At 61.5% G+C, this 23,772-nt stretch overlaps 2 protein-coding genes across 11 annotated transcripts in view; both read right to left on the reverse strand.

The window, feature by feature from the left end:
- Positions 1–536: 536 nt before the first annotated feature.
- On the reverse strand, positions 537–3,374 carry LOC132527071 (death domain-containing membrane protein NRADD-like). 3 transcript variants are annotated; one of them, XM_060162131.1, is made up of 4 exons: positions 3,256–3,374; positions 2,482–2,560; positions 1,616–1,805; positions 537–1,496 (listed from the first exon to the last, which is right to left on the reverse strand). In XM_060162131.1, the coding sequence occupies exons 2-4, from the start codon at positions 2,522–2,524 to the stop codon at positions 848–850; spliced, it is 882 nt and encodes a 293-aa protein (XP_060018114.1). In that variant the 5' UTR covers positions 2,525–2,560; positions 3,256–3,374; the 3' UTR covers positions 537–847. The 3 variants fall into 3 exon arrangements, with proteins under 3 accessions (XP_060018114.1, XP_060018113.1, XP_060018115.1); XM_060162130.1 differs by lacking the exon at positions 3,256–3,374 and adding an exon at positions 2,993–3,056; XM_060162132.1 differs by lacking the exons at positions 2,482–2,560; positions 3,256–3,374 and adding an exon at positions 2,993–3,122.
- The window catches only part of NBEAL2 (neurobeachin like 2), a 31,625-nt gene continuing 11,061 nt past the window's right edge, over positions 3,209–23,772 (reverse strand). The window contains exons 7-54 of one of the 8 annotated variants that reach the window (XM_060162126.1): positions 22,801–22,886; positions 22,419–22,701; positions 22,150–22,256; positions 21,590–21,670; positions 20,067–20,150; positions 19,564–19,662; positions 18,506–19,107; positions 18,291–18,423; positions 18,085–18,204; positions 17,558–17,879; positions 17,245–17,327; positions 17,038–17,130; positions 16,668–16,845; positions 16,406–16,539; positions 15,874–16,033; positions 15,543–15,645; positions 15,222–15,375; positions 14,960–15,118; positions 14,611–14,770; positions 14,349–14,434; positions 13,669–14,181; positions 12,830–13,008; positions 12,576–12,735; positions 12,198–12,335; positions 11,512–12,105; positions 11,203–11,360; positions 10,936–11,060; positions 10,717–10,852; positions 10,082–10,242; positions 9,667–9,983; positions 9,471–9,566; positions 9,026–9,150; positions 8,801–8,941; positions 8,503–8,633; positions 8,277–8,386; positions 8,070–8,187; positions 7,865–7,962; positions 7,678–7,794; positions 6,964–7,053; positions 6,768–6,877; positions 6,427–6,599; positions 6,219–6,313; positions 5,845–5,961; positions 5,590–5,748; positions 5,365–5,513; positions 4,885–5,020; positions 3,898–3,994; positions 3,282–3,331 (exon numbers count right to left, since the gene is read on the reverse strand). In XM_060162126.1, coding sequence (XP_060018109.1) covers positions 3,935–3,994; positions 4,885–5,020; positions 5,365–5,513; positions 5,590–5,748; positions 5,845–5,961; positions 6,219–6,313; positions 6,427–6,599; positions 6,768–6,877; positions 6,964–7,053; positions 7,678–7,794; positions 7,865–7,962; positions 8,070–8,187; positions 8,277–8,386; positions 8,503–8,633; positions 8,801–8,941; positions 9,026–9,150; positions 9,471–9,566; positions 9,667–9,983; positions 10,082–10,242; positions 10,717–10,852; positions 10,936–11,060; positions 11,203–11,360; positions 11,512–12,105; positions 12,198–12,335; positions 12,576–12,735; positions 12,830–13,008; positions 13,669–14,181; positions 14,349–14,434; positions 14,611–14,770; positions 14,960–15,118; positions 15,222–15,375; positions 15,543–15,645; positions 15,874–16,033; positions 16,406–16,539; positions 16,668–16,845; positions 17,038–17,130; positions 17,245–17,327; positions 17,558–17,879; positions 18,085–18,204; positions 18,291–18,423; positions 18,506–19,107; positions 19,564–19,662; positions 20,067–20,150; positions 21,590–21,670; positions 22,150–22,256; positions 22,419–22,701; positions 22,801–22,886 — 7,733 coding nt within the window. In that variant the 3' untranslated portion in view covers positions 3,282–3,331; positions 3,898–3,934. Of the gene's footprint in view, positions 3,332–3,601; positions 3,995–4,318; positions 4,821–4,884; positions 5,021–5,364; positions 5,514–5,589; positions 5,749–5,844; positions 5,962–6,218; positions 6,314–6,426; positions 6,600–6,767; positions 6,878–6,963; positions 7,054–7,677; positions 7,795–7,864; positions 7,963–8,069; positions 8,188–8,276; positions 8,387–8,502; positions 8,634–8,800; positions 8,942–9,025; positions 9,151–9,470; positions 9,567–9,666; positions 9,984–10,081; positions 10,243–10,716; positions 10,853–10,935; positions 11,061–11,202; positions 11,361–11,511; positions 12,106–12,197; positions 12,336–12,575; positions 12,736–12,829; positions 13,009–13,668; positions 14,182–14,348; positions 14,435–14,610; positions 14,771–14,959; positions 15,119–15,221; positions 15,376–15,542; positions 15,646–15,873; positions 16,034–16,405; positions 16,540–16,667; positions 16,846–17,037; positions 17,131–17,244; positions 17,328–17,557; positions 17,880–18,084; positions 18,205–18,290; positions 18,424–18,505; positions 19,108–19,563; positions 19,663–20,066; positions 20,151–21,589; positions 21,671–22,149; positions 22,257–22,418; positions 22,702–22,800; positions 22,887–23,772 lie in introns of those variants that run through there. The other 7 variants (XR_009542841.1, XM_060162128.1, XM_060162124.1 and 4 more) reach the window with 7 other exon arrangements.

Below are 23,772 nucleotides of genomic sequence, written 5' to 3' on the forward strand. Positions count from 1 at the left end.
GTGGAAGCATGTTTGGACCTCCCTCTTCGAGTCTGGAGTATGGGTCTTGAAAGGACACTTTCTTCCTTTTCCTCACCTGGAGATGACCTGAGGCCCTTGGTAACTAGCTTCCCAGGACCAGTTCAGAGGCAGTTCACTTTGCCTCGGAACTGCCTCTTGCTTTCTGCCTAGGGGTGGGGCAGGCTTCCAGCCCTTGAGGCTAGTCACAGCACAAGTCAGGAAAATGGTCTCAAACCCAAGGCCTGAGAGTCTTGGTGGGAGGCTTCTGAATGTACCAGTCTATTTATTGTTCTCCAGCTAAGGAAGCTGAGGTTCAAAAAGGTAAAATGCTTCCTAACACAATTCAGCCAGTGAATGGCAGATGCAGGATGTGAACTACATACACTCTGCCCGCAGAGCTCGCACATCTGCAGAACACACTGCCTGCCAACTCAGGGGCTTTTCCCACCTTCTAGGGATCCCATCCTTTTTCTGGGCCTCTGCCACATAGCTATCCAACTGTCTCACAGGCCCACGGAACCAGACAGAGCCAGGCCAGTAGTCCAAAGTTGCCTTTAATATGGGATACAAAAGTAGAAAAAACAGTTGAGGCTAAGTAAGAGGGGGTGGAGTGGGGATCAGGAGAGCAGGACTGCTCCTCACTATCAACCCCTCCCCCCAATATCCTGGTCCCTGTCCTGGAGGAATGTAGGGTGAGGGGAGGTGAGTGGTGCCTGGATCTTCCGTGTCCCCCCAGAACAGCAGGCCGAGGTCACCAATGCCAGGAATCCCGTGAAAGGGAAGGTGTATGAGCTGGGGGTGGTGGGAGCACCAGAGCAGGTTCCCTGAGAGGCCAGGCTGTGGAGCGTCACACCACGGAGCAGTCCTCAGCCAGTGGGCCCAGGGCCCAGACCACATCTTCACAGCCCAGGACAGCCAGCGCATCTGCTAGCACCCTGAGGGTGGCACCACTGCCTTCTTGGACAGCCCAGTACCTCAGCAGGGTGTAGGCTGGCACCTGGCTCTGAGCCATGGTCTCCACTGCCTCAGCCTGGTAGCCCAGGTGGCCCGCCAGGCCCCGCCAGCCTTTGTCAGGTTCACCCGACACCTCCAGGAGCTGTTCCACTTCCTCCTGCTGCTGCCGAGGGAGCTCCAGGAGCTGTTCCACTTCCTCCTGCTGCTGCCGAGGGAGCTCCAGGAGCTGTTCCACTTCCTCCTGCTGCTGCCAAGGGAGATGGAGGTAAAGCCGGCAGCCAAGTTCAGGATGTAGCCCTGGGATGGGAGACATGAGGGACACATGAGGGTTAGGCAGGCTTTGTGGTGGGACAGAGCTAGGTAGGTGTGAAGGACTACAGTTTGGGGAAAGGGGCTCACCCTGGCTGGGGACACAGGGCTCCAGGCTGCTAGGAGAGTCCCAGAAGACACTGCTCTCCCCAAGCATCTGGTCCCTGTTGAAGGCCCCCAGCTCTGCAGTCCGAGCTTTGGCCAGCTGCTGTCTTTGTTTACGTGAGCACCAGCTGTGGGGAGCAGGGGGAACCTGCCAGCCTGCTCCAGCCTTCACTGAGACAGACAGGGAGCTGGTTGGGAGCCCGGATGGGGAGGGAGGTTACCAGAGGGCGATGCCCAGACTACCTACCACTTGAAGGCCACGTAGGCAAGCAGACTGAGGGCCACAGAGGCCAGGAGGGCACAGTAGACAGGGATATTGCTGCCTGAGGCCCCTGGAGGCTCAGGGGGGAATGAGCAGGAGGTACTGGGGGCCAGGGCTCCCCCTGCCCCTGCCCACACCCCTTCCCTGTCCCTGTCCTGCTCCCTCTGGGACTTATCTGTGGAGGAAAGGACAGACAAGGTCAGGGGCAAGGAGGCAGCAGATGTAGACTTTGCTGCTAGAAAGACTGGAAATCATAGTCCCTACTGTGTAGAGTCAAAAGTTCATACCGTGGCGTCAAAAGCTGACTGGTTCGTTCCCCACCCTCATCTCCCACAGCCTCCCCTTGGCTCGCCACGCTTGGACACCTAGCCCTTCCCAGATGTACCTTCTCCGGGCTTCCAGACGTCTGCTCTTGCTAGTCTACCTTTGCCATCTGACAAACTGGCAGGAAATCTACTCTGGGAAGTCTTTCCTGATCTCTCCCAGGCTCCCTTTTCTGGCTCCTGGTGCATCTCCTCTGCCTGCTATGGCACTAAACTGTGTCCTGTCTCCCCCACCAACTCTGGACTGTGAGAGCACACTGATTCATTTTGGTCCCTGTGGGAGCCTCTGTGCAGAGGAGACCTTGTAGATTTTTGCAAAATAAAACTGATCCGAAAGGCAAGTAAATGCTGCTGCTAACTTCTGCCTGCAGGCCAGTTGTCCCCACAATCCAGTGCAGGCAGGGCACAAGAAACAGGGACTCCAAAGCCTGTGACTGGACTTGTGTATGGCCTGCAAGGCCAGGGGCCCATGGATACCTCTCATCCTACCCTCTCAGTGCCCAAAATCTGGATCAAGAAGTACTTAACCCACATGCACCGTGCCTTCCCTGTGGCTGGAGTTGTGAAGCATGGTTCTGCCAGCTAGCAGTGCTCCCAGTGGCTGTATCTTAGAGAAGGGGTTGGAATGTCATGGGCAGCACTCAGAAAAAGGAGCTGGGAGACTTCTCTGAGTCCAGAAGGGGCTGTGTATAGGGACATGGGGGAAATTCCTCAAGCCTGAAGTCAGGAGTCCCTTGGGGTAGTCTGTTCCGCTTTCCTGGCTCACTTCATCCTGATTCATTCCAGGACTGGGTACCTACCCCCCAATCTCCCCAGTCACCAATCTGGACCAGTTTCCTCCAGTGTCAAATGGGGTGGAAGTGATATTGCTGGCCCCAGCTGGCCAAAGCTGGAGGAGACCATATTGCAGCTCTGGATGGAAAAGGGCACACTGGAAACCACCCTGTCTCAAAGACCATGGCAAACCCCTGGTCTGAGTCCAGGGATAGCCCAGGGAGACTCCCATCCCCATCTAAGCCAGAGCCAGGTGGAGACTTACTAGCTGGTAGGAGGCTTTCCAGAGTTGTCAGCAACAGCATAGTCCCTGGAGTGACTAAGCTCCCACTCCTGCCTCTAGGGTCAGTGTCCAGCCCTCACCTCCTGCTCAGGGGCTGGACAGGAGGGTTCCTTGGTGGGTTCAGCAAGGGCAGATGGCATGTGGGCCCAGAGGCTCCCCCTGGTCCTTTCTCATCTGGGAATTTGGAGAGGGCCTGGAGGCCAGAAACCTGAAGAACACTCAATCCAGGACCCATCTGTACTTACAAGGCTGATCCTGCTGAGACCCACCTCCTGAGGCTTGGGGAAGAGACCCTGGTCTGGGCAGAGGAGGGGACTTTGCCTGGAAAAGGGATAGAGATGAGACCTGGGGGAAGGTCCTCCAATTCCCCCACATCCACATTCGACCTGGTCCAACCCAGGCTCTCCAAACTCACTTCCCCCCACATCCACATCCGACCTGGTCCAACCCAGGCACTCCAAACTCACTTCCCTCCACAAGGCCAGAGGCCCATGTGTATGGTAAAGCACACAGTCGGCAAGTGGGCCTGGCACTGAGGCTGTGGTGACCCTTGCCACCTGAAGGATGTGTATGTACATTTGTGTCACTTACCACATAAGGGGCCCTTTCTGGATCCGGGTTGGCGGGTGAGCTTGTGACTAACGGTCGCAGAGACAGCCAAGCCTTGTGCCCGACCCACCCCGAGCTGTGGGACTGGAGCCTCTACCAACTCCCACACACACCCATCTCGAGGCCCACAGAATATGCACACACGCACACACTACCCCGACTTCCCACAGGCAATCCAACCGCACAGGATTTCGGGTCTGGAAATGGGGGGCAGAGAGGCAGCCTTGGCTCCCTCCGTCCAGAAAGACCCAAAGCTGTGTCCCCAACCCGCTCCTGACCTGTGGGGGCCGACCCTCCGCGGGTCCCAGGATCTGCTCAGCCGGGCGGGACGGGGCCTCCGGGCCTTGGGCCGGCCGGGAAGACAGAGTGGAGTCCCTGGGGATACCAGGTTCTTACCCGCCCGAGACTAAAGCGGCGGCACAGACAGGAGGAGGACTGGACACCGAGTGGGCGGGGGCGCCCACGGTCTTGCCCCGCCCGGTCCCGGAACGCACACATGCGTGGAGGTGAGCCCGGAGGGGGACTGAGCGTGCAGCTGCCGGAGAAACTGCAGCCGGGGCCCCTAGGGACTAGGGCGGTGTGGTTGGGGAGGGGACGGGTCGCCGCAGGTGCTCATGGACCAGGGGGACGCTAGCCCGGGGCTGTGGCCAGGGCGGGTTGAGACGCCGCGCGTGCACATATGCTTGGAGGCGGAACAGCTACAAAACTAGTCCAGGTTTATTGCGGAGATGCGAGAGCGGGGGGCCGCCCTTAGGATTAAGGCCACGGCCCGGCCCCTGTACTCTGCCGGGACGGGGGCTTGGGAACCTGGGCTCCCCACCCCAGGCTGTGCAAAAAGTGCTGTGCGGCTGCTGAGGCCAGCGCTGGGACTCCGGGAGGCCCCTCTGCCGGCGAGGGGCGGGACTTCCAGGAGTGATATCGCCCACCAATCCCTGAGCTGGGCAGAGGTGGGGCCCCGCCCACCCCCTGCCAGAGTGTGGGCTGGACGTCACCCTCTCCTTGGACTCCTGGGCGGGGCCCTCCCAGGGCGAAGCCCGCTGGGGGCGGAGCTGCGCGGCGGGGCAGGGCAGGGCAGGCTGTCAGCGCGCCTCTCCAGGGTTGTACTCTGTCTCCCCAGAGGACACCTGGGAGATGCGCCGGGAGGATCGCCACAGCTTCCGCGCTAACTGGCTGCTGCGCACCTGGTAGGAGCAGGAGCAGGCTGGGGTCAGCCAGGACCGTCGCTTCCCCATCCCGTTCGAGGCCCTCCCGGCCCTCATCCTCACCTCAGAGGGCTGCCCTGCGCCCACCACGATAAGCTTGCCGTCTTCCAAGCCCACGAGCACGTGGCTGCGCTCCTTGGTCACAGCCACACTGCGGACGGGCACCTTCATGGGAAGGGGAGGCGCGGCCGGCAGCAGTCTGGAGGGAGGGAGGGGGGATATATATATACGAACTCGCAACTACAAGGAAGCTTTGATCCAGCAGATAGATGTCTCTCCATTCTCCCATCTACCTCCCAGTCCTCATTTGAAGGATGACTCGATTAAAATCCTGACACAGAAAGGGACCTCCCACAAGTGTGTGGCTAAGGGAGGCCCAGGGCAAGAGCTCCCCACTGGGGGATAGGAGGACAGGTGACAGGCCTTGAAGAATGTGTCCACAGACATGTAAAGGGGATGTGGGTCCACGGGGGCACCTCCTAGTGTCCTCTGCCAATGACCACCACCCTGAAGTATCACAAACCCATAAACAGTGGGGCTCACTTGTTCAAATGGAGGATGTGCAGGGCACACTGGGCTGTGCCCAGCAGAACGAAGTCCTCCGTCACCGCGAGGGCTGTGGGCTGCTCTACCAAGGGCAGTGAAGCCCGCAACCTCCCGTTCACCGAGTACAGGTGCAAGGAGTAGGTGACCTGGAGGAAGCAGGAGGTGTCAGCAAGGACAGAATCCCAACCACCCCTATCTTGGCTGGGCGCCCCTTTCCCGTACCTGGGCCCCCAGACGCTCCCGCGCTGAGCTCTGCACCAGGATCTGGCCCTCAGACCCCAGCGCCAGGTGGGACACAGGTCCAGGCAACGTGGCTTCTGGGTGCCTTAGTGCGGCCACAAACTGGCCACGGCGTACAGTGTGGATGATCACAGTTCCATCCTGCAGGAAGGCAGCTTAGGGTGCTAGGCAGGGGTGTGTGAGCTCCAGGGGCAGTGCCCAGCAAACAGCCTCCCCTGGACACAGGCATACACACACCTCGGATCCAGACACCGCCATGTCAAGTTCAGTGCTGATGGCCACACAGCTCACTGCAGCCTCATGCCCGTATAGGACCTGCACAGGCTTTGATGCCAGCCCCACCGAGAGACCACCCTGTGGGGAACACCAGAGCTGGCTCAGGACTGGGGCCTCCCACTACCTTGGCTCCTGAGTGAGTGAGAAGGCTAAAGCTCAGAAAACTGAAGGTCTTGTCCAAAGCTGGAGAGCTGGAGGGCTGTGGAGCCCCAGACTTGCTCATGGTAGCAGAGGGAAGGAGAAGAGAACAGGGTAGGACTGGAGAGGCCCACTGAGGGGCAGACGGACTGCAGATCTGGACTATGGGGGCCCCGGAGGGCTGCCACCCAGCATACCTGCTGCAGGAGCCGCCACACCATGCATGTGGTGTCCCGGGAGCCTGAGATGAGGTAGATGCCACAGGTGTCCAGTGAAAGGCAGGTTACTACATCTGAATGGAGCGGGGAGGGGAGGGTACCAGCAGAACAAAGTGGTTACCCCCTCCCTGGCCAGCCTTGGAACCCTACTCCCACCTGCACACCCCGAGTCCAAGACTGCACATACCGAGGTGGCAGCTGAGCTGCTTCAACAGCTTGCCCCGGGGTAGTGACGTCACCCGCAGGCTGCCATCCCAATGGCCGCCACTGAACACCAGCTTTCCGTCTGGGGCTGCTGCCAGGGCCTGCCCACTCACACCACCACCTGGCACCCAAGGGCCACTCAGCAGTCGCTGCATCCTGACCCAGTGAGGAGGACCACAGGTGAGGTCAGGCCACAAAGGAGAACCCAGGCCCTCAGAAATCTTGGCCAGAGCCTGCAGCTGGCCTGCATTCTGTTTGGGTGGGGAGATGACTTGGGGTGCAGGGTATTTAGAGCCCACCCCTGCCCACAGCCCTATGTCTTACTTGGGGTTGCCCACGGTGGGGTCTTTGCTGAAGCTGAAGTAATTGCTTATATTACGGTCATAGGGCAACCAGCTGTGGGTGCCCAGTAGCCCATTGGCACTCACAGTCACCTGTGGGCAAGAGGGGACAGAGGTGGGTTTGGGGCAGAGTCAGAAAGGGGTTGGAGCTGAGATGGGGCCCGGCCCAGTACACTTACCAAAAGGTCTGCGGAGCCCTGGGTAATGAAGGAATGGGGCTGCCGGTGGGGAACCAGGGCCAGCACTAGGGGCACGCCATCACTGATGACCTGCAGGGAGCGGAGCAAGGCTAGCTGTGCCTGAGCAGCCAGCTAGGGCTCTCACTACACTACCGGCTCCCTGGAACACGACTCAGTCCCTGGCCCTCAGCCCCCAGGGGTCACAGGCTAGGCATCATACAGACAGAGGTCTCTCAGAGGAATAGGCATCAGAGACCAGTGTGCCTTCAGGGCGTCTCAGAAAGTGAGTGAGAAACCAGATGGACAAGGAAGATCCTTCCAGGGTGTCAAGCTTGGTTTCAGCTGTGGTCATCCCAACCCATTACTCCACGGCTCTGAGCCTGCTAGCAGGAGGAGAGAAGAGCCTAAACACGTCAGACTTGGGGGCATTCTGGGATGCAGACAGGAAGGTGAGGTAGAGTATCTAAGGCCGGACTCCCTCCTTCTGGTCACCCTAAGGATGGTCAGGTGAGTCAACACCTTGTCCTGACTCTTCCTCACGAAGAAGGCATCCCACCCGCACTCCCATCTCCTCTGATGTTCACCTCTTTTTCTAAGACGTCTTAGCATCAGTCACCTTGATTTAGGTTTTCTATCTGCCCCAAGAGGCTGGTAAGGACAGTGGGATTCAACGAATTTCACAAAGTAAGAAGTCGAGACCCTGCCTCCTCTCACCTCTGCGAAGAAGGCCTTGAGCTGGTCCAGGTGCTGGAACATGCTAGGTGAGTTAGTATCCAGACGTGCAAGGCGTTGGGCTGCTTCCTCAGCTGAAAGCCGAGCTGGATGTGGCTCCTGTGGGCAAGTGGCCGATCAGCACCGTGGCCAGGGCATCCCTGACCACTGTCTTCCAAGCTGGCCTTACCTTCAGCAGTTGACAGGGTGTCTGCCCGAAGTTGCTGATAATGCCCTCCAGAGCCTTCCGTTCCCGCTCATCTGCCACTTGGTCCAGGTCCACGGCCCCTGAGCATCAGACAGGAAGGGCAGGGCAGTCAGGACTCCCTCTGTGCCCACCGCATTCACCCCTCCTCTGTGCCCCGGCTCCCACTTGAGTCAAGGACACTGCTCACCCTCATAGGTGCAGTAATAGAAGACGTTGAGGGCCTCCTCTGCAGCTGGCCCCCGCTGCTTGTAGCCAAAGATGAGGTCGATCCACTCGTGGAGGTGGGCGGACACATATTCTGACTCCTGGGGGCGGGGAGGAGGCAGTCAGTCCAGGAACGGCTGACTCCCCCACCAACCCCGGCTGCCCGCCTGTCTGCGTGTGCTCATCTCACCAGAGCCCGGCGGTGCTGCTGGATGAAGTCCTCAGGAGAGCTGGCCCACGGGGGCAGCACCACGTCGCCTACCTTCTCGTTGGTCAGCTGCAGGCAGCCCAGGTCAAAGCCTGGCACAGAAGACTGGGTCAGCTGTCTCTCTACGCCACCTTCACCTGCTCCCTGGCCACCGCCCCCAACCCGAGCTCTCCATCCCCACACCTCCTGCCCCGACGCCAGCTCCTACCGTTCTGGTTCTCCAGGAAATCAGGGAAGTAGAAGAACTCTGGGATGAGCTCCTTCACATCGGCTGGGCTCTCCAGGCGGGCCTGCCAGGCTGCTGCCACCGAGTGGAACTGCCGGTCAGAGCAGTCAAAGCTAGGGAGGGGCACGGGCCAAAGTGAGGTGGAGAGAAGGGAGACAGTGGGGGAGAAGGTGTGGCCGCAGGAAAGCCGGGAGCCAGAGGGTCCAGGGTGCCTGGAAGACCCGCCTCTTCCCTTCATCCACCCTGCCCTGCCCTGCACCATCTGCCTGCCCCTCCGCACCGGCCACTCTGCAGCTGGACGTGCAGGGAGGTGAAAGGTTCCACGCGGATGAGGTAGTGCATCACACCTGCTGCGTTGGAATAGTGGGTGCCATAGTGGAATCTGTCAATGGTGCCCGCTGGGTCCTCGAAGCTCTCATACCTAGAGCAACAGTTGGGGGGAGTCAGCAGAAGCCCTCCTCTTGTCCATCCCAACCCCCGAGCCCAGCCTCACTCAGGCACTCACTTCTCTCTCACAAGCTGGGCATGCTTGGGATTCACCACACCGATGGGCTTGGACAGGTCCCGGAAGACGACTGGGTTGCTGAGGTCCAACGTTGGGGACACATAGTCCTGTAGGACCCAGGGGAACTGGCCGCCCACCCGGGCAGGAGCTGCATGAGGGTCCTGATGGCCTACCTGCCCTGCCCTCACCCTCACCCTCAAGAAGACGGGCGGAGCCCACAGGTGGGGATGCACCACGTGGAGGGGCTGCAGGGGAGCAGGAGGGACTGTCTGGGACAGGATTCCCTTCGGGGAGAACAGAGGCCAGGCCTCAGACAGCACCCACCCAGGACCAAGCTCAGGGCTCAGTCCTGACCATCAGTAGGACCTGACCATCAGTACCCACACTTGGGTGAACCAGGGCTGGCAGACCAGAGGAGTGGGGGAGGTGGGGAGCAGGCCCTCACCACAGGGTACTGAGACAAGTCATTGTAGGTCCGCCCCGCAATGGTGTTGAGTTGCATCAGGTACTCGAAGTTGGAGATCTCACGCTGTACCCATTTCTGGGGGGCAGGGGCAAGAGGTGAGCCAGCTGGGCTGCCAGCCCTCTTCCCAACCGCCGGGCCCTGACCTCACCCGATCCTCACACTCCAGGGCTCTCACCTGGGTAAGGCCTGAGGCGCGCAGCATCTCCTGGGGGGAGCGGCTGCTCAGGTAGCCTTGGGTGGGGGGTCGCAGGCGCAGGAGCCACGAGTACACTTGGTTCCGCACCTGGGTGTGGGGTGGGATGGGGCAGGGTTGGGGCCTGGGGGCCTGGCACGGAGATGAGGCCGTGGCCCCACCCATCTTGCAGGGGAAGTTGAGAAAGTAGTTGGCCTGATCAATGAAGAAGAGCTCAAGCGCCGAACGGCGCAGGTTGAAACGCCGCAGGTGGACCTCGCGGAGCTGGGCCAGTGGGCGCCGGAAGTCATGGCCGATGCCTGTGGGGACGGACAGCGAGTGCAGAAGTCACTTGCCCCGGCCCCACCATACCCCAGCCATCCCTGCCGTCCCTCCGTCCCGTTCCATCAGAACACACCCTCCTCGGTTTCCACACGCTCAGCGCTGCCGTCGTAGAAATACACGTGCTGGGTGGTGACCTCCAGCAGCCCTGGGACCACAGCCACCACTGTGACCAGCTGGCACTCAGCTGACAGCACCAGCTTCTCATGCTGCTCGTCCAGCTCTGCGGCCTCCAACCTGGGGGCCGGCACCCACTTTAGGCTCCAGACTCTGGGGTCCCCTTTCTGACAAGCCCAAGGACCACGCTCTCAGAGCACCACCAAGTCATGAGGTGCACAGCTCATGACTCCCAGAGGAGGAGGAGCTGCCCAGGGTCCAGACTGACCACAGTCCCCGCCCCGAAACCTGGGCCTCTGAATGTCTTGCCAGGACACCAACCCCCATCCCCGGCTTCCCTCACTCAGCCCTGCCTGCTCCCATGGGCCCCCATCCTAGTCTGGTCTGTGTTTCTCAGTCCTGCTCTGGGGTGCCGAGCCATGAAAGAGCAACTATCCATCCTGTTATAGCTGTGCCCAATACTCCCACCTGATTTTGGACCATCCCTTTCAGCGGGAGGGGAAACAGACTCCGGAGTCAATTCCACCACCGGCCAGCACACACTGGAGCAGACCCGTTGCCCCCATCAATCAGCTCTTTCCCAGCCCCACTCACGCGGTCTCCAGCGCAGCCAGCTCATCCTCACCCAGCTGGTCTTCCTGCAGTTCCTCGGGTAGGCTGCTGACTTTGGCCTCTTTGGTCACTGCTAGAGGCAGGGAGGCCTCCTCTGCAGGTGTCAGGGGGGCCTCACCTGCAATGGGCCCAAGGGTGCTCAGTCAGAGACAAGACAGGGCGTACGAGGTTGGGTGGACCCAGCTCAGCACACCCTCTCACCCAGGTTGTCGCGTAGGGCACTGGCTTCCAGGTGAGGGTTGAAGTGATGGTTGGGCACCAGCTTCAGACGCATGCGCGAGTATGTCTCGGCACTGGAGAGCTTCCAGCGGGGGGTGGGCGGGTCCCTACAGATACGTCCCCAGTGATGGTCACGGGCAGAAGGCTATAGACCTCTGGGTTCCTCCCAGGTTCCTCCCCAAGGGCACCCTCCCGGCTCCTCCCTCCCAAGCCCCACCCCACCCAGACTCCACCCAGAACCCCGCCCACCTCAGGGCCCAGGCCCCACAGGGGCTAGAGAGCTGACGCCACAGCGCCCCCCAGTGCAGCAGGGCGGTCGAGTGCTGCGCTGCCTGCTGCTTCAGGGCCGCTGTGTACCGCAGCCCCTCCAAGCGCGCCCGCCGCTGTGCAGGTTCCAGCACCAGCTCCTGAGGAGTGGGGGGGTGGGTAGGGTGGAGGAACGGGTGAGTCCCGCTGGCTGCTTCATGTGCTGTCCCTGTTTCTCCACTCCGTCCCATCAGCCGTCCTCTGGGCCCACGTGTGGAGCAGCTCCCCGCCCCCCCGCCTCGGGTCGCACACCTGGAAGGCCCGACGACCGCGTGCCCGCTCCCGCTGGCGCCGCTGCCCACTGCTCATGAGCATGTCGTAGCAGGCATTCCAGAAGCCTGACATGAGGTCGTGGCTCTTAGCGTAGGTGTCCATTTCGAACTGCGACATGGTGGGCTGCACCTGGAGGATGGGACAGGGACAGGAGACCGGTGCTCGATGTGGGTCCCCAGCTCGCACTTCTCTGCCCGTGCCCCCAGCTCCAGGCACCTGCTTGTCGATGAAGTGACGCCATTCGGGGGTGGCACAAAAGGCCTGGAAGTCCTCGAAGAAGGTGGGGCTGCCGTTGGTGGGAGGCAGGGAAGGCAGCCCCCACTGCAGCCCCAGGGGCCCGTAGGCACGGTTCAGCAGTGTGCGCACCAGCGGTACCAGCCATGAGCAGCGCTCTGCAGCAGCGGCTGCAGCTGGGGGCTCCCCGTCCCCGGTGGGGGTCTCTGAGGCTGGGGTGTTCAGCGCCCGTGCCAGCGCCGCCTCCAGCTTGGAGAGCACATAACAAGCCTCCTCCCGGCGCATGGGCACTGCAGTCTGCAGCAGTGCGTGCAGCTTTACATAGGCCTGGGCGTGCAGCTGTGGACCGAAGGGGTGGAGGTGTCACCAGCTACTCCCGGAGTTCCCTATACCCACCACACACCCTCCCCTCACACCCACCCTGTGCTCACCTGTGGGTCCTCCAGCAGAATGTAGCCAAGCACGAGGCGCAGGCCAATCTGTGCCATCTCTCGGAGATCTGCTGTGCCATTGGCCAGGTGCAGCCAGGCCCCCAGGCGATCAAGCAGGCTGCACACACCTTCAAAGAGCTGCCACACACCATATATTCCAGGCGGCCATCACCAGAGGAGGCCAACAGCCCATGGGGCAAGAGCAAGGTGAGGTTTGGGCTGGAGGCCAGGGAGGGTTTGTACATACAGATAAACCTACGCTCACAGATACCGGAGCTGATGAACCCATGACGGCACACGTGTACTCATCCACCTCCCAGACCAGATGCCCTCAGGTGCACGAGAACATCGAGCACGTGCCCCTCTGAGCTATCATACCTTCTCACTCCACAGCTCCTGGTTACCGTGGCCCTCGGCACACAGGAAGTCCTGCAGCAGGCGCAGCAGCCAGAGCGCCTGCTGGGTGAGGCTGGCTAGGACCCCAAGGGGGGCCTCTTTGATGTCGGTCAGGGCTGACTCCAGCATCATCTCCAGGAGGCTGGAGAGGGGCGAGGGACTCAGGTGTCTACCTGACCGCCTTCTTGGCCCCAGGTTTCCCCGAGGCTCTTCCCCCTCCTGAGTCACCCCCTCACCTGCGCTTGATGCAGTCTGGTGGGCGCACAAGCGTGGCCGAGGCCCCCAGCTGGGTGAGCACGGAGAAGACCTGGCCGCGCTCCCGCCAGGCAGCCTCGTCACTGCCATCCACTCCCCGCCAAGTCACCGAGAACAGCACGTTGGTGAGCAGGTTACAAAGCTCCTCCTCACAGGTTTGCTGCGGACACAGGGGGTGTGTGGGGTGCAGGCTGGGGAGGGAGGCAATCACTGCCCCACTACCATCCCTGTTCAGCACGTCCGCCCACCCACTAGTAGGGACAGCAGGAAGCCGAGCTTTGGCCAACAGCCGAGCCAGTCTGGTGCTAAAGGCCTAAACAGATGGTGTGGGCCTCAGCCACTGCCCGAGTTCCAGGGAGGATCCTGGGATTCCAGGACTCCTAAGAGGAGATGAGGTAGTTCACACGGTTACCTCACAGTCCTCACAGGCCTCAAGGACTGTCCTAGAATTCTCTGGAAGAATGCCATGGAATAAGCAGACGCCCATCCCCGGATCCAGAAGCACAGGCAGGACCCTTACAGCAATACTGCCCACGGGCCCTGTGAAGTCCCTGCCTCACAGGCTCTCTAGGGCCTTCTGAAGCCTGGTTAGTGCCCCCAACTCTGTCTCAGCATGACTTGCCCTGTTCCAGAATACCCCCCACCCCCCAGGGAACACACTGCAGATAAAAGCTACAAGGCGGCAGCGCCAGACCCGAATAGCAGTTGTAGCCCTGATGTCAAATAGGGCAACACCTGTGGAAAAGCTACGCTGCCTGCCCCGTGTCCCAGAGGTGCCCTCCCTTGGTGCCGCACGGTGGTAGAGGGTGGGCCGCCTCACCTGAGGGTTGCTCGTATTAGAGGTGTCATCCCCACTGATGGTGGGCTCTGGCAGGCTGCCATCCTCCAGCACATTGGAGAGACTGGAGCTGTGGCGGCCCTGGGCAATAGGGAAGGACCGGGGCCCATCCAGCGGGGAAGGGGTGCCAGGCTGGCTGGCTGGAGTGAGAGTCCCACTGCCACTGCCACCGCCAGCAGTATTGCCTGAACTCACACTGGCCCGTTCTGGGCCCAGCTCAAAGGGTGTGGAGAATGGGGAAAGAGCCTGGTAAAAGGCGTCAGGGTCAGGGCAGGGGACCTCCGCGGGCAGGAAGACGTCCGAAGGCTCAGGTGACTCAGTGGGTGGCTTGTGTAAGGCTGGCTCCGGGGAGGTGGGTGGCTCGGGGGTAAAGGGCAGGGGACTGCCAGCTGTGACGGCTTCCAGGACAAACAGCCGGGTCAGCACATCCTGCCAGCCGGCCTGTCGGGCCAGCAGCCGCACTACATCTGGCTGTCCGTAGATGAGGTGGAAGAGCTGCCGGGCCAGGGCACAGCAAGTGAGGGACTCATCCGACAGCCTGCCCCAGCCCCTCCTCCTGGGGCCTTTGCATGGGAGGCCTCCAGAGACCCCTCGTCACAGGCAAAGGCCGCAGGGTAGAAGCCGCCCCCCAACCCCCAACAAAGCTTTCACTTCCCACTCACCTGACGACAGATGTCTAGGCGGATGCTGAGGTCAGCCTGCAGGGACAGCTGCACCACAGCCAACAGATCTGAGAGGTTCAGGCAATCTGGGAAAACGGCCAGAAAAGGCCTGAGGGACTGACCCCAGAGAGGGACTGTGCTCCTCTGCTGGCTCAGCCTTGGTCCCTTGGTACCAACACCTTCCCTATTCCCACCTGCCCTGGTTCCTGGATCCACATCACCCCTCTACTTGGCCTGCCTCTTGGCTCCAACCAGGTTGTACCTGCCCCCAGGAACAGCTTGAAGAGGCCCTGGCAGAGCTGGGGGGAAACAGCCCCCTCCGGCAGGCAGGCAACGAGACCCTGGAGGCCACACTCTCGCAGCCGGAGCCGCTGGCGGCTGCGCTCAGGTAAGCGCTCATTCTGCTGCAGTCTGCGCAGGATCTGTGTAGGGGTCGTCATCATGGGGAAAGAGTTACTGGAGGAGGGTGAGTCACCACGCAGGCGTGTGGCTCCAAGAGAGGTCGGCAAAGGCAGCTTCACCCACCAGCCTAAGGCCTTCTGCACCTCTCTCAACTCAGGCGGGGGCCCCCGTGAATTAGGATGCCAGGGTCAGGAGTGAGCTGAGTGTACCTTGCAGACTCGGTCGGGCAGCAAGGGCATGGGCCTTGGCCGCACCAGCAGTGCCAGCAGCACCTCAAGGTTCCCTGGCTCCAGCAGGAAGGCAGCCAAAGACTCCTGTGCTGGCGAGCCCTGCAGCAGTGCCAGCAGCAGGTCCAGCGCACCCAGCACCTGGGGATACAAAGTCTCACACTGAGCCGGCCACCCCCCAACCCTGAACGTGGTCCACACTCCACCCCTCCCCCAGTCTCACCCTCGCCAACCTCCAGCTTACCTGGCCATCATCACCCGCAGCCGCCAGAAAGTTCAGCACCACCTGCAGGTCATCAGCGGAAGAGCTCCGCACCAGAAACTCCCGCGCCAGGCCCAGGAGTGAAGTCTGCACTGTGCGCAGGTCATCAGCCGCTAGGGGGTGCTCCCGCTGTAGGCTGGGCAGGTCCCAGCAGAAACATGCACCCAGGGCCAGGAGAACACAGGGGCATGAAGGGGAGAACAGGGCAAGTGGGCAGGTGAGCTGGGGGACTGAACAGACCTGCCCCCAAGGCCAGAAGCTGCAGTGTCAGCACCCCACCCCATCTGCCCCCACCAGCCTCACCTGTAGTGAGCGCGCAGAGCATCGAGGATGAACTGGACCCCATACTTCTTCCGGAGCTTTTGTCTATGCTCACGGACTATGCTAGACACGTACTGGATGTGGCCTAAGTGGGAATCGGCAGAGGGCTCAGGCTACCTGACTGAGCCGGGTCCCTTCCATCCTCCAAGACAGGGGCCATGCCCCTGCCAGACCTCCCTGCCCACCTCCACCCCCCACCAGGAGAGGGTCATGGTCCCCTCAGACGCCTCAGGGCAGATATGTCCCCTCAGATCACCCACAGGGTTATAGCTTCTCAGAACCTCCACCAACATCCCCAAGTCCCCACACCTACCCAGGCGCACAGCAAAGTCACTAAGGGTCCAGAGGTGAAAGTTGAAGAGCAAATGCTGGTAGAGCAGGTACAGGAGGGGCCCACCGCCCTCGGCTGCCACCTGCTCCATCAGAAGCTGGGCAGACATGAGCACATTCATGTCCATGGCCCAGCTGGGGACCTGGGGGAGGACAGAGGAGCTGGGGTGAGATATCAGGCCCTGCCCGCCCACTCTCAGGCCTCCCAATTTCCACCCTGCCCTGCACAGGCAGATGGACACAAGCATTCTGCCTGCTCAAAACGCTTCAGTGGCTCCCTGCTGTCTCTGAAGTGCAAGCTCCCAGACTGCTGTGCAGGTGCCCTGCTGTTCTGCTACTCCCCCCAGACCCTCTTAGCCAAACCCTGCCCAGCCTTTCAAGGCCCTGCTCAAATGCCACCTCTCCCAGGAGGCCCTCCCTGACTGATGCCATCAGGCTCCCCTTCTTGGTCCCTCCAATCAGTCCCCTTAGTCAGACAGGGCAGTCCCCTCCCCGCCTGCCCCAGCAGGCCCCACCTTGCGCAGGAGGGCCCCAATGATGGCAGGCCCCTGGCACTGCACCAGGCTCTCCTGGTTCACAGCATGGCCCTGTAGGAAGTTCCGCAGCATCAGCAGAAAGGCAGCCACTGCATTCCTCTCCATTCGCTCCTCTACCGCCACCAGGAAGGGAACAGATGTACCTCAAAGGCCTGCCAGTGGCCACAGAGACCTCAAGCAGTCCAGTCCCCCAACCATGCCAAGATCTCCTCCCCCCAGTTCAGGCAGCAGGGACACTTACCTGAGGACCTGCCCAGTGGGAGAAGCAGTCCCTGGGTGGCGTTGTGGCCAGAGGTCAGTTCGGGCCCCACAAGGTCATGTGTTTCTGCTGGACCTGCCTCGGCTTCTTGGGGCTGTGTAGCCACTCGTTCCAGCAGGGGCAGCAGGGCACCCATGCCTCCCACGCAATTCACCACATCCTGCGGGTGGGGGCCCCCATGAGAGGGCAGCACCCAGCCATCTCCTGCCCCACTCCATCCCAGCAGACCCTCCAGCCTGGAAATCTGGGTCTCCTCAAGACCTCCCAGGGCACAGTGCCACTCCCCAGCCCGCCCTGTACACATGTGCCCATGCTCATGCTTCCTGCACACACTGCTCACGTGAGCACACACCTTCACGTCCCAGGTCTCCACCCTGTGGCCTGTCAGGCGGCCATCCAGCCCGTGACCAGGGGACAGGTCCAGGCAGATGTTGTTCTTACAGGCCTGCGGACAGGGGGTGAGCAGGCAGCAAGGCTCAGTGGAGGAGGTGGCGGGAGACAGAGGGTGGGAGGCAGGGGGACGGAGCGGGATTAAGCCAACTGCCCACCTCCGCAGTACCTGAGGTGAGTAATGGAGGAGCAGCTTGGTGCCAAGTTCATGCAGTTCACCCTCGGGCTTGAAGGGTGCTGTCTCATTGGGCCCTGGGGGGTGGGCAGGGGGGCTTCAGACCTGGCTGGGCTTCTGGCCAAACCCCACACACAGCCTGCCTCTTCTCTGCCTGATAAGAGGACAGACCCCCCCCCTCCCAGGGACACCTTCCCCCCCGCCAGACCCCTCGTTTCTGGCCTGGGCACTTGTTGAGACCCAACCAGTTGGGTCCTGGGGCAAAGCGGTAGGGGCTGGGGCAGGGCACGGGGACGGCGCTGCATACCCAGGGTGCACAGGACCCGCAGGGCTGCCGCCTGCAGGGCTTCATGGAAGATGGCCACAGCCCCCAGCTCGCCCTCCAGGGATGTGGGGCTGCCCCACCGAGTGTCCTGTGTGCCTGCGAGGGTGGAGCTGATGCTGCCCTCCTGCAGAGGGGCCACCAGCCCGGACCCCCAGCCAAGCCCTGTGGTGGCCGGGACTGACTGGGAGCGGGTGAGGGAGGGGTGAGTGTGAGCCAGGGCAGCGGGGACAGGTGGCGCAGGTAGGCCCGTGGTGGTGGTCGTTGTGCGGTGCCCAGCAGAGCCGATACAGCAGGAGGAGAAAGGCTGTGGGGCCAGGGTTGGGGGAGCGGTCAGGTCACAGCAGAGCCTGGGGTTCCACCTGCATCCAGTTCCTCGGTGACCCCCAAGGCTGCACAGGCCCCAGAGGCTGAGGCCTGTGGGGTGGGGGAGGGGGAACATGGGGCTCCAGGCCCCACCCTGTCCAAGTGCCCCCAGCTGCCCAAGCCTCCCTAAACCCTGCCTGGCACACCTCACTAAGGGAGGGGCAGCGAAGGGGTGCCGTCTTCACCAGATGGCCGTCTTTGTAGACATGCACCAGGTTCTGGCTGAAGGGCCGGCGCCCGGGCACATGGACAATGGCCACACAGTGCTAGAACAGAAGCCACAACATCAGGTCACAGGTTGGGACGTGGTGTCCCCTCCACCTCCCTGGGCCACATGAGGACGGAGGCTCACCCAGGCAGAGTCGGCAAAGGACACTTCAGGCAAGCTCATGGTCAAGTACTCCTTCCGGGTGCACACGGCCACCACCAGGGTCCCAGCCGCCGTGAAGAAGGCTTCAAACCCTGAGCCGCTGCTGGTGAAGAAGCTGGGGGCAGGCCAAGCCAGTTATGCCCGCTGGTTCTCCTGCTCACCCTGGCACCGCGCCCTGGTCCCTAGCAGTCACCCACCTGTACAGTTGCTTTCGCTGGAGCGGCCGGGTGGGGCCCGGGGCGGGTGTTACAGCCGTGGGGTGCAGACACAGCCAGGCATGGAAGGTGAAGCCAGGTCCTGGCCATCGCTGCACAGGGGGTACCATGATACCCGCCATGCTGGGCGTGAGGTCAAAGTAGCACAGGGCTCGTGCCGGGCCCTGGCGCCGGGCCATGCCTGAGAGCGCGCGGATGGTGGCACCTGCGTGTCGGGCAGCCCCGGCCTCAGCTCCACCCGGCCCTGAGTCCAGACCTGCTGGGGGACGAAGCAGGCGACGCAGCTCCAAGGGCCTTAGTGACACGTGGCCCAATGCTTGCAGCAGCGCCAGCAGCTGCTCCTGGCAGCGGGCCCCCAGGGCTGCCCCCTCGCTGAGTGTCTCCAACAGGCAGCCCACCAGACCGGCCTGGACACACGTGGCACGGCTGGCAGGGCAGCTGTCGCAGAGCCACCAGAGGCGCTGTGCTAGGAAGAGCCGCAGCTCAGCTGTGGGCAGTGCTGGCAGCCACCGCATTAGCACCAGCACCGGCTGCTCATTGCGGATTGGTGGTGGCGGACACGTGCTGTGGTTGCCCTCCACAGCCTGCGGGTGGAGAGAATGATAGTTCCCGGGCAACTGGCATGGAACAGGCCACCCTACCAACAGTGGGACTTCCTGTCTCAGTTTACTTGCCTCCAGCATGGGAACACAACGTGTGCTACCCCATCCAGCTCACAGGTTGTGTCTGAGGCTCAGGAAAGCCAGAGGTGCTCAGACAACCATTGCTACCAACAACAACCCTTGGCTTTCAGTCTAGGTTGGCCTAAACCCCAACTGCCTATTCCTAGGATCATCCTGGGGCTTGCTAACATGTAGCAGCTTCTGTTGGTAGCCCCATGCAGCTCAGAATCCTCACCCCAGTGACCCTGACACACAGGGTCAGGCCCCAGGTCACACATAGTCAACATGGTCCCCTAAGGTGGAGAGCTCACCTTCCGTGGTAGCCCTGACTCACTCCTGGCTGCCCTTGGGACCCTGCCCCCAAGCCCTTGCCCTCACCATGTTGAGCAGCTCTTGCAACAGTCGATGGGTGGGGGGACCGTGACTCTGCAGAACCTCTTGCAGGTGAGGGTAGCCGATGCGCTCCTTAAACACCTCCTGTGCAGGGACGTGTGGGAAAGGAGTGAGTGTGTATGTGGGCCCCAGGGCGCACTCACACCCTACAGGAACCCTGGAGGAGGCATCACCTTTCAGAGCCCCCTTGCCTGGCTCTGCCTCTGGGTCACAGTGCTAGCAGGGGAATAGGTCTACCTCGGAAGGCTGCAGATGGGGTCAGCCACAAGCGTCCTTCCGCCCTCCAGCTCTGAGCCAGGATAGCCAGCTCCCAGGACTCACTAATGACCACGCTCGCCCAGGGGCCTGAGCCGCACCCCAGAGGGCAGGATGGTCACCTCCCCAGCTCACTTGCTCTGACAGCCATCAGCCAGGCCTGTTCTAGAGACAGCCGATCAATTGAACTCCCATCCCACACCCCTACTACAGCAGGACCGCAGCATCCTCACCTTGGCGGAGGGGGAGCCGCTCATGATACAGGTCAACACTCTGACTACGTGGACTGCAATGGCATCTGTGTCCTGGTCCAGTACCTTGGGGTGGGGAGGGACAGTCAGGAGAGGCAGGTGCCAGGACGTCGCAGCTGGCGGCACCCTGCAATAAAAGGGGTGCAGGGACAGGAACAGATGCCCCAAGGCAAGTAGCTGAGCTGGCTTGGGCCAAGGGAGTGTGGAAGCCCTGTCTGGGCCATACAGTGCTAGAACAGAAGCCACCAGGCCCTCTACCCTTGCCCAGGCTGCCAAGCAGTTTGGCAAGGCCCACTCTGACAGAGAAGCCAGGGAAGAAACCAAGGCTGGGAAGGGCCTCACTGGGATACTGGGACAGATCACCAGTGAACCCTCTGGCCACAGCCCTCTGCCCTCCACTGTCCGGTGGGTTTATGGGCCTCAGTCTCCGCCCATCACCACCCAAGCTAAACACATGTGCAGGAAGGCTGGCAAGTGTCCCATCACCCACGATGATTGACAGGGGGTTGGGGAATTTAGGGACAATCAATCACAGGATGTTAGAACCAGAAGAACCTTCGAGACTTGAAGTCCTACCCTGCCCCTTTCCCCTAGATCCAGGTGGGGATGCTGAGGCCCACCCTGGCTGCACCCAACAGCCAGAGGCACGCTACTCCTTCACCCTGCCCTGCTGAGGGGCTGAGAAGTCAGGAGGGCTCGGAGAGTTTGTCAGCAGGTGCCAGGCTGTATTTTGGCTCCATGGGGCCCTTGGTCCCAGCTCTGCCTGACTCCCTAAGGGACCTCCGGCAATCTTTTCCCTCCTCCAGGCCTCAGTTTCCTCATCTGTAAAAAGCAGGGGTCTCACTGGCCTTGCCTGCTTTGTAGATGAATGGACATGCAGGTTCTCAGAAAACAGCCAAGTGCAATAGACACACAGGGCTGCTTCATGAGGACAAAGCCAGGGCGGGGCTCTGGAGGTGGGGGCCCAGGTGTTGAGCCACCAGAGAGAGGATGCCCCATGCAAAGCCCCTGACACCCCGCAGCCTCCTACAGCCCCCATGCAAGGTGAGGCAGGGAGCACGTCATGAGGGCATGAGGGGATAGGGAACTCCCAGTGACCCGCTTAGGGCAGGTGCAAGGATCCAAGCAAAGAAGTGGCCCCACGTGGGGGACCTCCTTCTCTGTGAGTGACCACAGCCAAATCCCTGAGTATCTGGCCTCTTGTTTCCCCTTCTGTGCAATGGGGGTGGGGTGGTTGAGTATCGAAGGTTCCTTCCAGGTTGGCATAGCCAAACCCCAGCTCCCAAGACTAATACAAGGCAGGGAACAGATCACAACTGTGCCATTTCCTAGGACTGGGATTTGGAAGGTAGGTGAGACAGCATGGGGGACCCAGCCCCATCACTAGGCTATACCAGGACTGGCATCGTTCCCCCTGCATAGTTCAGAAAGGCTCAAAGAGGGAGCCCCGGGGGGTGGGTGCCCAGGGATGTGGGTGCCTGAGCTGGTCAGCCCCAGGGTGGTACCTTCTGGACATCGGGCTCGGTCAGTAACCAGGTAGCCAGGTCACTGTCCCCCTCAGGGGGCGCCCGGGCCTGCAAGTACAGCTGTCGGGGGTGGGGGGGAGGCACAAGGTAGAGGAGGCAGAGGAGAGAGAAGATGAGGGAAGGGTGGGATTAGAGCAGGACCTGGGGCAGTTGCCAGGGCTCCGCCCCATAGGGAAGGATGCGCCCTGAGCCCCAGGCCGAGCGCCCCACCAGGCACTAGGGAAGGGTAGGGGAGCTGAGCCACCCATACCCTGCCCAGAGGGACAGAGCCGGGGGCAGATAAGTGGGCAGGGATAGGCACTGCATCCGAAACAGCTGAGCCTTCCTCCTGCCCCTACGTTTGGGGTTGGGGAAAAGGGAAACAAGGGGCCAGGGCAGCTCCCGTCCTTCTACAACACCCTCTTCATGTGGGGTCCAGAGCCATCCTGAGCCCCAGGCCCTCCCACTGAAGTGCAAGCCATCCCACCAGCCCAAGTTTGCTCATCAGCAGCTCGGCATCCACATGTGGTGCCCCCAGCCCCAGCCTGGGCCCTGCCCACCTTGCTGTTCTGGATGAGGCGAATAAGGTGTTCAAAGCAATTGTTGCTGAGGAAGGTGGCCTGCAGCACGGGCCGGTCCTCACATGCCAGCATCATGGGGATGGCATCTGTGGAGAGGTCAAGGGTCAGTCCTGCCCAAGCCTGTCTCAGCAGCGCCTCTGGTCAGCCTTAAACCTTCTTCCCATACTGCCCAGGCCAGCCTTTCCATCATAACTTGGGCCTTCCCCTGCTAGTGCCACCTCCCCAAGAGCCCAAGAGGCTATACCCACCGAGCATGCTGACCCGTAGGGTGATGAGGGCCTCTTCGGGGTCCAGGCTTGGCCCGGCTGGCCAGTCGGCATTAAGGACACGGAAGTAGCCCTCAAGCAGGGCTCGGAGCTCTGGCCCCCGGGGGGGTGTGCGGCTGGCGTGCAGGACGTGTACCGCACCCACCAGTGCCTCCAGTGCCAGCGGCACTAGGCGGGGGTCCTGGGCTGGCCCGTGGCCCCAGCCCCGCACCACATCCAGCAGGCCCTGAACAGTGCCAGCGCTCACAGCCTTCTGCCCGTTCTCCTGCAGGTGTGGGCAGAGACGGGCAATGGGCAAAGGGCTCACCCAGCAGAGAGACTCTGAGACAGCCACCCTTGGGCCCCCAGGCTCCTCCAGGCCTACCTTCCCTCCTGCAAGGACAGCACCAAAGAGATGGATGAGACGCAGCAGGAGCACAGGCGGCAAGTGATCTGCATCCTGCAGGCTCTCTGATGGGGGTGGGGAGCAAGACAATGTCACAAAGCTTGCAGGGCTGTGGGTCCAGGGGACCACACAAGAGGTGGGTGCCCTGGGGTGGGAGTGGGGGGCTGGGTCAAGGAACAGGGCTGGGAGGCCCAATCTGAGGGAGAAGACCGGGTTCTGTGCTGGGAGTCTAAAATGTCATGATTCTATGCTAGGAGGTCTGAGGACACAGCCCTTCGTTGGGGAGCTTGTAGGGGGCATGGCCCTGCCCTGAGAGCCTAGCCAGCTCCCTGGAACCTTAAGCCCCAAAATGAGGACCCCAGGGTGAGCACCCCCCATGCACTTCCCCATGGCAACCCAGGGTTTAGTTTCTTAGATACAAGTCTCCTGGTCCCTCTGCCCTGTGATGGCTGGAGCGTCCCATGACCGGCTCTGGGGACCCTGCCGTACCTACCATACAGATGCTCCACACACCATCCCCCTACACCCCCACTGGGGACTTCTAGGGGCTTTCACAGCGTCATATCTGGGAGGCCCACCTGGCCCTGCTCCAGTAAAGCTGGACAGGATGCCAGGACACGAACTGAAACCCAGAGAGCAGAAAGGACCAGCCCTGGGTCACATGAGTGTGTGTGCGTTGAAGGGGGGAATGCAGAGCTGCCTTGATACCAGTGGGATGGGGTGGGGGTCCTCCCAGGGGACAGGGCTTTCAAGGTGAGGCCTGATAATGCAGTTGGCCTGGAAAGGATAAGGAAACAGTATGGGCAAAGACGAAAGGTGGGACAGTTGGATTCTAGGAATGAGAGGACAGGACCGTGGCTGGAGAGCGGAGAGCAGAGAGCCAGCGGGGCTGGAAAGGAAGGCTGTGGAGACGATTGGATTCTGAGGGTGTCAGGTCCCCACTGAGGAATT

Source organism: Lagenorhynchus albirostris, chromosome 10 (genome assembly GCF_949774975.1).
Source record: "Lagenorhynchus albirostris chromosome 10, mLagAlb1.1, whole genome shotgun sequence".
In the NCBI taxonomy this organism is placed as follows: Eukaryota; Metazoa; Chordata; class Mammalia; order Artiodactyla; family Delphinidae; genus Lagenorhynchus; species Lagenorhynchus albirostris.